The sequence below is a fragment of the Siphateles boraxobius genome, unplaced genomic scaffold (genome assembly GCF_051911475.1).
Source record: "Siphateles boraxobius isolate OS27281-9 unplaced genomic scaffold, OSU_SipBor_1 25, whole genome shotgun sequence".
In the NCBI taxonomy this organism is placed as follows: Eukaryota; Metazoa; Chordata; class Actinopteri; order Cypriniformes; family Leuciscidae; genus Siphateles; species Siphateles boraxobius.
Window position 1 is genome coordinate 7,891,900 of NW_027508866.1, and position 12,720 is coordinate 7,904,619.

The 12,720-nt window shown below is 39.7% G+C and overlaps 3 protein-coding genes across 15 annotated transcripts in view; 2 read left to right on the top strand and 1 right to left on the bottom strand.

Annotated features, from left to right (window-relative positions):
* cux1a (cut-like homeobox 1a) overlaps positions 1–4,990 on the top strand; it is a 126,350-nt gene extending 121,360 nt beyond the window's left edge. For all 13 annotated transcript variants that reach the window (XM_077242346.1, XM_077242347.1, XM_077242337.1 and 10 more), the window contains one exon: positions 19–4,990. In XM_077242346.1, coding sequence (XP_077098461.1) covers positions 19–463 — 445 coding nt within the window. In that variant the 3' untranslated portion in view covers positions 464–4,990. The remainder of the gene's footprint in view (positions 1–18) is intronic.
* Positions 4,991–5,245: 255 nt separating this feature from the next.
* Positions 5,246–6,941, bottom strand: dnajc30a (DnaJ (Hsp40) homolog, subfamily C, member 30a). Its single transcript, XM_077242354.1, has one exon. The coding sequence runs from the start codon at positions 6,938–6,940 to the stop codon at positions 5,894–5,896; it is 1,047 nt and encodes a 348-aa protein (XP_077098469.1). The 5' UTR covers position 6,941; the 3' UTR covers positions 5,246–5,893.
* A 1,707-nt stretch (positions 6,942–8,648) lies between these two features.
* On the top strand, positions 8,649–12,718 carry kctd7 (potassium channel tetramerization domain containing 7). The gene is made up of 4 exons (XM_077242356.1): positions 8,649–9,133; positions 10,054–10,223; positions 10,421–10,599; positions 11,036–12,718. The coding sequence occupies exons 1-4, from the start codon at positions 8,840–8,842 to the stop codon at positions 11,410–11,412; spliced, it is 1,020 nt and encodes a 339-aa protein (XP_077098471.1). The 5' UTR covers positions 8,649–8,839; the 3' UTR covers positions 11,413–12,718.
* Positions 12,719–12,720: the final 2 nt, after the last annotated feature.

The following is a 12,720-nucleotide window of genomic DNA, read 5'->3' on the forward strand; positions in this document are numbered from 1 at the left end:
TTGTTCTTGTTTTGGCAGGTCCCGTATCCGGCGAGAGCTCTTTATAGAAGAGATCCAGGCAGCGGCTGGCGAAGGCGGGTCCCCCTCGGCACGGGCCGGGAAGTCTGGGGGCGAGGGAGACAACAGCTGCGACGGCACTGAGTCCGACAGCACAGCGGAGGGCAGACCGAGTGGCTCAGAGGAGCGCAAGCGCCTCCTGGAGAGCCCCGGCCTCGGCCACAGAGACGAAGAGGGCGAGGGCGAGTTCCCCAGCGCTTCGGGCACCAGCAGACCACGGGGAGGTATCATAGACAGCCTGTTCGGCATTCCCGAGTCCGTATCTGTTCCCACTGCCACCGCAACCCCCTGTCGAAACCCAAAGGACAGCAGTCTGCGCAAGAAGAAAGCAGCCAACCTCAACAACATCATCCATAGGCTGGAGAAAGCGGCGAACCGCGACGAGCCTCACGAATGGGAGTTCTGAGCCACCGCCGTGTTGTCGTTTTATTCTCACTTTGTCCCTCACTGAGCTAACCTGGCCAAGCCTGGTGCACACACACCACCGGTTAACCCAAGGGTTTTCAAATCGCTGTTTAGAAGTGAGACAAGAACAAGAAAAGGAAACAAGTTTTTAGTCTGTTTATTTTGTGAAGCACTTAACAGCCCTGCTGGCCACAGAGCTGTAACACCATTTGGTTATGGTGAAGACACAAAACTTAAAAGCACAGGAGAGGGAGCGTTCCCCACGAAATATTCTCAAGACTGGCGACAGTCACAAAAAAAACAAAAATAAGTACACACTATGATATCACAGTGTCTCTATTTCTAATAGAGACGTTCTCACCAACAAACTGTTACAATAATTTATCAGTTCTCAAGACTCTTGGGAGTTTCCTCTTTTGTATCATGTATGCTTCGGCCGTCAGCAGAGACTAGTTCGAACCGGTTTCAAACCAAAAGTCAAGCATTTAAAAGCAAGTGTTGGCTGAAGGAACACGGGTGCACCGTCCCACCTGCCTCTCCCTCCCTACCCCAGAGGAGGCCATCCAATGGCTATGCAACTCTAGTACGCAATGGATTCCAGCGTAATGGAACCTGCATTATTTTCACAGTTCGGAAGCTTCTCTGATGCGAGAAGAAAATCCTTTTTATAGCAATTAAGTTGCCACCGAGAGATTGCACAGTCAGTTGACTCTAAACAGCACTCCTTTTGATTTTACACGCCAACGGCCTAAAAGACAAAAAAATAATCGTCGTAAATAAGAATCCACGTATCATGCAAAAATTCATACGGTTGTTGTAAGGTCGACGCAAATGGGAGATGGGAGAAATTTCGTAACTTGATAGCTAAGTGTCAATTTTTATCGTTATTTAGATCTCTTGTAAGGGTAGCGCTCGTTTATTTTTTTCCATAGCTTTAATCGCCTCCGCGACTTGCGTTTTTGAAGCTCGCAGAGGTCTTGTTTAATAATAAACGTCCTTTTAGGCCAAAACAAAGACAGATAGTGAAGAAAAAAAGGATTTGTACAGTACTTTGAGTAAATATTCCTGACAAGATATTTTTTAAAGAGAATGAACAAGCCTGATTTTTATCCTCTTATAAAAGAACCATACATCAGAGACCTCTAACCAAGTTGGGCGGTTTGGGCCCATAGAATTACAATTCTAATCCAATATCTATGGTGTTATAAATTCTAATTCTATGGTGTGGCCGTGGGCCACTGCACTGTATGGGCTGGTCCTCAGCACCAGGGTACCGGACGCTGAGTATGCGGGCTCTCGTGCAAACTCGAAACTTCAGGTTTTTCACCAGCTTCTCCATTCGCTGTTCACACGAGCTTTTCAGAGTATGTTCACGGCACGCATCTGTCCTCCAAGACAACTGGAAAAACACCTTGCAAAATGGACTTTTTAATACTGTATATGACGGAGGACTCAGACACATCTTCATCCACATTTCTTGTTTAACGCATAAAAAAGAGGAAAATATGTAGATTGTGAATGAAAAGCTCTTTTAACGTTAGGAACCTGAGGTGAATCGCTACACTGACGCGGCGAGGACTTTGCACCTCTGTAGAAATGTTCTTTCTCTCCTGAAACACCTTTCAAAACCTGCTCACTTTTCACCTCCGGCCCTTGTATCATTGTATGCAGTTGATTTTGTGAACGAAAGCACAGAACGGTGGTGCCACGCGCTCGTCGGTGTGCGAACCTTGAGTGTGAGGTTGTTTGTTTGTGTGTATGAGTGTGTGTGTAATTGTTGACAAGAGCGATCTATATTTGTATATTACTACTACTACACGCCACAGGCTGTGGAAGCAAACACCTCCTCACGTCCCTAAGCTATTTAGCAGTCCTGCAGCATATCACATAGTACATTTAAGTTCTTTTTATTTACACGCATAAACTAATGGTAGATTTTTTTTTTGTTTGTTGGTGTGGTTTGCTTATTTATAGATGCTGTCTTTTACATATTGATGTCTTATATTGTTATACGTGTTCTTTTTTTGTAATGGAAGGGACTATAAAAGGTCAGGTTACATATTTTTAGACTAATAGACTGCCGGCAGTATTGGATTACATTTAAATGATGTACTTTTGATACATGTCTATTGATTAATTCTGAAGATTATCATTTTTTTTCCATATATTTTACTCTGTTAGTGAGCTGGATGAACAGTTACTACATTGACAAAGGAAGCAGAATTATATGTATTGCATTAATGATTTTAATTAGTACGCAATTTAGATGTTTTAACAATTTTGAAAAAATGACAATTCAAGATGAATTGCATTTGGCTGTATTCACTCTACAAAGGCAAACCGATTGATGCTCTTGAATTAGGTTTCCAGGTAATTAATTAACCTGCGAACTTTTCTGAGATTACGTTTGTTATCGCAATCAAGCTTAGTTGCTACATTGAGCCAGTGAACAACTGGTAGTTAACGTCACTGAAAATAGCTGTTGCTTTGAGCTGCACCTTGAGGAATTGGTCTTTTAGTTGTTGTTGTTTTTAAGTAGGAATGAAATTCACTATATGTCGTTCGGTTGCGTAAAAATGTACGCCAAATAATCGTGGAGAACAACGTCGGCTTAAAACTACCTTTGGCCTTTTTTATATGTGCCAATGAATGATTCAAAATCAAATTAGTCTCTTTAAGACCTAACGAAAGCACAGAGAGATACTTCATGAACCAATGTTTTTATCAGAATATACGAATACGTCGAAGCCCGTGACTGTTTATCGAACTTTCTCTCCACATCTAACATTGGAGTGCCTTCACTGAAAACTGTTCGCTACTAGAATCGCGTCGTCTTCATTCCAAGTAAGTGATTGGACATATCGTGTGTGTCAGATACCACGTTTTAGCAATTTTCGCCAGCACGTTCAATAATAAGGTCTCATCTAGTCTCAGGTCATAATATTCTGTACTTTTAGGGTGTCTGTATTGTTTTATCTGAGAGAAAACAGCTGTCCCAGGATTCAGGCTTGGTTATGAAAAAAAAACAAAGTTTTTACAATGGCAAATTTCAATCGGTTAACTCCGCATTTATTTGTCCCAAATGTCGTTTTAATCATTTCTAGGCATTCATTAGATGTTTTATTTTATTTTGTTACTGTGTTGTTGTATTTTAACGGCAAGTTTCCCCCGCGCTGGAGGAAGTTCTCAGATTGATTTGGCTATTATGTGGAAACTCTTAAATGATGGCCTATGTAGAATATACTGTAGTGTGGACCAAATTGTCAAAACAGACAAATCAACATGTAAAGACTCCTTTCCGATCATAAACATGTGATTTTAATTGAAGAAGGAAAAAGACACACATTTAGGAGCACATTCAGATCTGGTCTGTATTAAGGACGCTTTTATATGTCTGCCACGTTCTCACTGACTGAACCGTAACCGTACTGTTGATATCATGGCATGAAACACTTAGAATAACACTTAGGAACGAGTTTCCAGACGATTCTCAATGCAAGATCTCCAGCACCTTTTCTCTGCTTTTTGCTCATATTTTTCTATGGAAAGTATTGCAGATGACTAAACACATCAACATACGACTGCACAGACAGCACGTTTATATGATTTCTTTTAAAAAAAAGACAAAAAAATAAAAAGAAAGCAACAAAAAAAGATCATCATTATTGATATTACATTGGTAGTCACGAGTAGCATTAATGTAGATATTCGTCCGTAGCTTAGTTCGCTAGTGGTGTCATAATTGTTACCTCGTTTATTCCCTCACACTTACATCACTTCCTGAGACAGTATGTTCTTTCTTCACCCGAGACAGTATGTTCTGAACAGCCACAATTTGTTTCATTGTAACCCAGATGGAGATTTTCTCTCTCTTTGTTTTTAAAGTTGTGTAATTGTGTTACATGTGAGGCGAGCACGACGATTATACACCCGTCTCAGCGAGAGCAACAATTTAACCTAATTATCATGATTCATTTCGACCAACAATCTATGGAAATGGGATGTCTTGATCACGACATTCAGATCTCCCTCTTTCTCTCTCTCTCTCTCTCTCTGTTGTTGCTCTGTATGCTGTAATATGAAGCCTTGTAATGAAATATGACAGGCAGCTCCCAACACAAGCTGGTATCCTATAGATTCTCCTTAGGTCTCTCAAAGCTCAGGTAGAACCTCGGTTTAGCACAGTCCTTTTGTCCATTAGTTTGTTGGTGACACTTTCCCTCTTACACCTGCTAACAACAGTTGTATGGTTTATTTTTCTATGTGTCATGGTTTTGAACCACAAGATGGAGCTGAATCCTCCATTTTACCTGAATAAAGACTCTTCCACTTTGTTCTCTTGATATGTATTTAGTTCGGATGGTTTTTCCTTTGTGTATCATCATGTAGTCTTGTATTCTGTTCCCAGCGCTGTTCTAATCCAAAATGAAAAAAGCAATATCACTGTTTGAAATTCATTATATTATTATTATTCCTCATAACCACCATAGGTGTATTAACTGAAGTAAATATCTTTTGTACAAACACATTATCACTGTACTCTGCATTTATTTGAGTATTTCTGATGTCAGAAATTTGAACCAATGTTCAAGCAGCCGTTCAAGCATAATTTACATGTCTAAATGTTTTATGACTTCAACAGTTATATATGCACATGTGTATTATGGGGGGGGGGGGGGGGGGGTTTAAGCACCCAAATGAAACTACAACACAAGTGTCTCAAAAATAAACATTTACTGCTAGAAACACCACACTTCCATACAATCAATGACCGAAGACAAAGTTGCTGAATTATTTTGAATAATTTATTTTTTCTTATCCACAGAATATATATATATTCCTCCATGTATTTAAATAACCAGAAGGCACACTTAAATTGCATTGTTGTAATTTCAGCAAATCTCCATTTCCAGGTTCATCCCAATGTGAGATTGAACCAACCGTTTGTATTAGCACCTCTTTAACAATTAGCCAATCACAACTCCAGAACTTTTCCATCATTCTTCCAAGTGATTTAGTTACACTTTAATTGTCACGTCTCAGACGTTTATTTGAACACAATACTTGACCGTTATTATAACATTTTAATTGGTGGCTTAGGTGAACTGAAGCCAGACAAATAATATTAATAAACTGGTAAGTTTTTACTAAGGGCCCTTGTGCAAAATAAAGCCATAAGTGTTTTATTAATTAGATTTTTAATACAGTTTAACAGATGAGGTAGAGCACACAATTATAGCTACAATGGAACAAATGATAATTTATATCATGTGGATATTTTAATGTATAACTTGTCAAAATATTAACTTTGAGGGGGGTTGTTGCAACTGTCCATATGTTAAAAAAAATGTAAATGTAAAATATCAGAACCATATTTGTGTGTTGGCTGTTACGATTTGAGCGATATGCTTCAAGTATCCCTGTATCTTAATCAATTGCTAGACTTTAGGCTGAATACGATTGCCATTGCCATAGCCAGCATTAACCCCACAGTGATCTCCTTCAGCCTGCCCAGTTTCACATCCTCATAGTTCTCCTTCCTCTTCCTGAGTATCTCTTCTCTGCGCTGCCGGAGCTGCTTCTCTCTCTGAAGTTGTTCTCCATAGTGTGATCTGATGAAGGTATCAAAGTCGAAGATGTTTTGCTGGGCGGCTCCAACAGAGGGGGAGTGTCGGGCTCTGGTCTGCTGTCCTGATGCTGGACTCTCTCTACCAGTGGGTTTACTGGATCCCAGCAGGTCTGCTTGACTCAGGATCCCTCGGTTGTATTTCCTCCTCAGGGCTTTATTACCCAGGACGTGGTAAGCCTCGCTGATCTGAGAGAACATGGACGTGGCCTCCTCGCTCCCTGCATTCTTGTCCGGGTGATATATAAAGGACTGTTTATAGTAAGCAGTCTTGATTTGAGCATGCGTGGCTGTTGGAGACACTCCCAAAATGTCATAATAACCATACTTTGATTTGTATAGTGGCCCAGCTCGACTGTCGTTATTTTGCGAGCCACTATAAGCTCTGGTGAAAGACACAAACTGAAGTTTTCCATGTGTAACGTTACCCCAACTTGAGCTCTTCCAGGACGGCACGTGCACTGGAGATGCATTAGATTTCAATCCAAGACAGGCATTCCATTTACTAATATTTCCAGAGCAGAAGTTAAACGGTACTTTCAAGCTGTGAGTATCTACACCAGCACCCGTGAAGCGGGTAACGTTAAAGAGTCTGTTTACATTCTCTTCTGCAGTCTCCACAACTGCCGGGCTGGTCGCACAAAGTCCTTCTACAGCACGGACACGGTCATTTCGAGCCTCACAGAGATGTAGTGAATGTGTTAAAGCTGCAACATAAGCTGCCTGTGAGACGGGTTTACATTCTTTATCCAAAAACGGGAGATTTTGCGGTTTTAAACGCTTGTAAGCTGCTCTCCCGAACCGGTGTCTGACCTCCGCCATTGCGCAGAGAGCACACAAAACAGTTGTCATCGGTTTCGGTGAACAGCAAAGTAACCAATTAGATTTGCCCTTCTTTTCAGGTTGAGTGAAATGTGGCCAGTGCCGTGCGAGAAGAGTGTTTCCATGAAAGAGATTGGTGGAGCGTTCAGGTTGTTGTTACATCATAATCATTGCGTAATCATTAGACTGTTGGATTTGGGTCATTCCTACAAATCAATTTTTAAAACGAAACACAGTTTTTGTTATTCATTAATTTATATTTATTCATTAAATAGTATAGGTCAAAGTATCACAACATAAAGTGGACAGTAACTCAGTGGACAAACTATCAGTATTATTACTTCAAATTAATCATTAAAATGTTTTTAGATAATTCAACCATAGAATTTAATTGTAATTTAAAAAACGTATTTCAGCTGCTCTGTGGGCACGAGACAATGACCGTAGACCAATAAATCAAAATGATTTTAATGGGAAAAATGTAAAGGGCCCTAATAAAATTCTATTCCGTAGAAATGTAGCATTATAAATGTTATTAAATGTATTGGGGACACATACAAAAACACTACACTTATCCTGGTAATGCACTGCTCCCTACATGCAATTCAATTCACTTTTATTTGTATAGTGCTTTTTACATAGTTTCAAAGCAGCTTTACAGATGCATGTGTGCATTACAATTCAGTGTGTTATCAGAGGTGACTGCTTACAAATAATGTATTTCAGAAATATACATAGCCTATACAAATCACTCAGTTAGCTAGCTAACATCCCCCAAGTTCCATAGACAATTCTTAAGTCTGAGATTAAAATTCATGTTTGAGCTGTTTTAACTGAAAAACAATTGCTTTGTCTTAAGAAGTCAAGATGGACAGCAGTAATGTTTTTTTTCCCTCTTCTTTCTAAGGCATGTAAAAGCCTAGTCCTGGCTTAATGTAAGCCCTGTCTGTGAAACCAGGCCAATTATGTATTAATTTTAGCCAGACACTATGAGCTTACTGAAGTAATACAAGTTGTGAACATAATGATTACAATATAGAATTTAGCATTGGTGCATGTTGATTCAGAGTTTGCTTCATCTGAAGAGTCATCTCTTCACAGGTTTTGTGGCATCTGAAAACTTCGTTGACGAGGCTGGATCGCAGCTGGCATACCCTAGTTATCTCAGAACAGAAAAGCAATGGAAAATAATTAGCGTAGCTGCTGTTCATAACATTTCAAGCAAAGATAATACTGTGCATTCGATCTGATATAACTGGAGTACAAGGTTATGAGATGTAGCCTATTATGTGAATGCTTGGGTAAAGAGATGTGTCTTTAGGGTCGATTTAAACTGGGCTAGTGTCTCTGGGCTCCAAACATCATCAGGAAGGCTATGCCCGAGTTTAGGAGCCAAATACGAAGCCTCTCTCCTTTAGTGGACTTATAAATACTAGGTACAACCAAAAGTCCAGAGCTTTTGGGGTTTTTTTACCTTAAAGAAAGAGTGTGGTGGATAAAAACTTACACTATTTTGGAATCAGAGAATTTATAAACATGAATAAAAATTAATAACATATATATAGTGTGTGTGTTGGTGTTTTTTTATAACTATTTTAAACTCTGCCCTACATAAAAGTGAAGCCTGATGAACTACGTGTACACAAGTTACGCACGTTTCGGTATGTTTACGCCTGTAGCGGAGTACACCGCTGAAAACATTCCAGGCGTGAGCTGCACCTACGCAATTTGCGTACGTGCTTTACCCAAGCGCAAGATCAGTCTCACATCCACCTGATCAGCCTGTAGACCACGCCTCTCGCGTGGGGTGTGCAGTGCTACCCTGCTGTCCTCCTGTACACAGACCTGGACATCATAACAATCGCTGACACTGACAGTCTACGTGTGGGCCTGAATCTAAACTATTATCAATCCTGCTGTGGTGTGTGCATGCAGCATAATGGAGGAGGCGAAACAAACGGAGAACCGCCTCCGCTTTCCTTTAGCGCAGCAGCTCCTCTCCAAATGGCAACATCACGGGTGAGGAGGTTCGCGCAGGAGGGGCGGACGGTCCCTCCTCAGCCGAGAGTGATGGTGGTGTTTTCGGCTGCGAGTGACACTGAAAATCACGGAGATGCGATGTCTGGCGCGGACACCGGGGAAGAGGAGTATCGCAAACCAGCCATACCTGTTCCTAATCTTAATCTAGGGAAGTCCCTTCGCACCTTAGACGCACCTGAGGAGGTAAGTCCCCGAGGTTTAAAGAGGATGTGCTATTATTATCATCACGGAGTAGTTTGTTGTAGGCTACTATAAATGTGATTTATGAAATGTCCACGTTCATCTGCTTTTCCCCCAATGTGATTCTTTTCCCCAAAAAATATCTGGAGGAACCGTGTCATTTCTCAGCGTTTTGCGTTTAATCATAACCGTTTCCATAGGCAACAGATGTATTGAGTGTGTTTGTTTCCTGATTACTTCAATCTGATTGGTCCTTTATCGCAGTGGGGCGGGTGAACGTCGCATTTGATTGGTTCACTTCACATGTCAATCAAATCATATCAACTGGATTAAACTAATCGCTTTTTGCAGACTGTTGATAAACCCAGAGTGACCCGTCGAGATGTGTAATATGCTTAGTCCAACACCCGGGTTTTAAAATAATTTAAATATTTAACATCATTCAATTTAGTAGGTAATGTTTCAAAAGTTCCCTCATAGTGAAATATGTCATAGGCTACTATCTACTTTTGAAAGAAATGTGTACTGAATTGATTAAAACAAGCAAATACATTTATAATGTTACACAACATTTCTTTTTGAAATCAATTCTGTTCTTTTAAACTGTCTATTTATCAAAGAATCCTGAAAAAAGGTATCCCAGTTTTCACAAAAATATTAAGCAGCACAATTGTTTTCAACATTAATAACAATGAAATGTGATAAAAATACAAATATTTTAATAATAAATTAAATTTTAAAATAAAAATAATTTTAAATTATTTTTAACGATTTAAATTTTTTACTGTATTTAATGCAGCCTTGATGACCATTATAGACTTCTTTCAAAATCATTAAAACCGTCTTACCCAAACTTTGAGATGTTGTGTACATTCAGACTTATGTAAAAGGATATTTTTTTTGCTTTTTCTCTCTCTCCACAGTTCCCTGAGGTCATCCCGCTGAATGTAGGAGGAACATATTTCACCACTCGGCTGTCCACTCTGCGGCGTTATGAGGACACTATGTTGGCCGCCATGTTTAGTGGCCGTCACTACATTCCCCGGGATGCAGAGGGACGATATTTCATCGACCGAGATGGAGCATATTTTGGGTTAGTGTTGTGTTTAGTGAATATCTGATTATGTTTAGTGCCTTTGGCCCAAAAATACAAAGCAAACATTATGATTATCTGAATTTAGGTTTTGTTTTTATTATTTCATCAGTGGATGACTTAAATAACTGCTCGATATCCAGTTTAAAATCGCATGCTTATTAGAAGTGCTTATATATACACTTATCTGGCTTTAGGGATATTCTGAATTTCTTGCGAGAAGGTGAGCTGCCTCAGAGGGACCGTGTTCGTGCGGTGCACAGAGAAGCTCAGTATTATGCTATTGGGCCTCTTTTGGAAAGCCTGGAAGACACGCAGCCACTTACCGGAGAGAAAGTGCGACAGGCTTTTCTTGATCTCTTGCCCTATTATAAAGGTAAAATAAAATAATTAGGGGTGTAACAATACACTCATGTCACGATTCGGTTCGATACACGATAATGATCTCACGATACGGTACTCTCACGATACTCTGAACAAAGCCAGAGTAAAAATACCGTAGTCATTTTTTAAATGATTACTTGTAGCACATATGGTAAACGGCGATCGCAAACAGACCGACTGAGGGGAGCCCCGCTTTCTCTAACTCGCACTGGGCCCCGCTCCTTGCTTGGCATGAACCTGGTCATTACCATGAATGTAAACTTTTATTTTGGGTGAACTATACATAAACATACTGTCACTATCCACAATGCATGCTGCTGTTTTGTATTGCCATAATGCAATATATTGTTACACCCCTAAAAATTATGAAGAAAATTAATAAAAAAAGTTGTTTTCATTTGACTAAACAATGTTCCATTTTGCTCCAGAAAATCTTGAGCGCATTGTGGAGATCGCAAAACTTCGTGCCATGCAGCGGAAGGCTCGCTTCGCGAAACTGAAGATCTGCGTGTACAAGGAGGAGATGCCCATCACCCCTTATGAAAGACCGCTGTTCAATTCGCTGCGGTTTGAGCGTTCAGAGAGTGAGGCCAAGCTGTTTGAGCACCATTGTGAGGTTGACGTGTCCTTTGGGCCCTGGGAGGCAGTGGCTGATGTTTATGACCTTCTTCACTGCATAGTGAGCGACCTGGCAGATCGTGGCATCTCTGCTGACCAGCAATGCATCGGTGTGTGTGACAAACACCTCATCAACCACTACTACTGTAAAAGGCCCATCTATGAGTTTAAAATCACCTGGTGGTGAAGGTGAGGTGTTTTAGCAGGTGTTTTGCCAAGAACTGAGATCTACAAGGTCTGAGCAAGTGATGTTTGCTGCTGTCTACAGTTACAGTGAACCAGCAAGATCATGAAATCTTTCTCGAAATGAATGGAAATAATAATGACAAGCTTTTGAATAAGATGGCTGTTATTATGGCAGTTGCTCTTTTGTTTCTTCATGAAACTGCAATTTGCAACCCAAAATTTTCTTTATGGGCAGCTCTATCGATCTTTAGTTTTTGTAAGTAATCGTTTAACTTAGTTTCTTTAGAGTAAAGCCGGAATTGTTCCCTCCAGTTGTTGTTTTAAAGGGGTTTTCTGGAATCAACCTCAGAGGAACTGAATTTATGTGAAACAGTGTTTTCTGTTCTAATAATTACGACATCTCTGCAAAGTACGCTTTTGTGTTAGGTGTAATGAATGTACTGTATTAACAGTTTGATCAAAGAATCAATCAGCTGGAGTCACATTGGGAAATTGGACATTTGTTATTGCTTGTGATGTATTTCTTAAAGGAAACCTTTTTTCCCTACAGTATTTTTAAATGATTTTACCCCATTTGTTTAGCTGTAGGACCTGATCTGTATTATGTTGCCAGTGATGACAAGCACTATCATGCAGATATTGACTTTAACTAATACAAAGGTCTCATCTGGTATTTACAGCCACCCAAAGCTTCACATAAAGCCTTCTAAAATAACCATACACCACTAGGCAAGCATACAATTATCGATTTATGTAAAATAAAAACCTTCTAAAAAATGTATTTTTTAAGAATAAGTTTATGTACGTACTACATTGAATATGACATGTCCTGAATATGAATCAAAAGAAGTATATATTTAAAATTGTTCTTAAAGACTGTTAGCCACCTTATTGCAGGTTAGATTGCCTATTTTGCTATACTTTGACTCTTTATGAAATTATTTTCTGCTGCCTATAGCTTTTTTCCACACTTTTAATTGCCATAAACCTCAACAATTGCATATGATTTAGCAGCATTTGTTAATTTAATCATCTGAAACTTCTGTCTCTCATTGGTTTGCTGTGAGAGCTGTGAGGGCCACATGAAGTTGCATGAGCTCTCTGTGTTTTGGCAGCAGAATATCTAATACGAGATAAAATGCATCTGATAATCCTAACTGGGCTTTATTTTCAGTCTTGCCCAGTTTACTTTGTTGCTAATTTATTGCCCGATTTGTTCTCTGTTGTACATTTGATGAATAATGTTGTTTGAATTGCATTATTGTACTGGCTCTTATTGTGCTGATAATAAACCATATATTTTGCAATT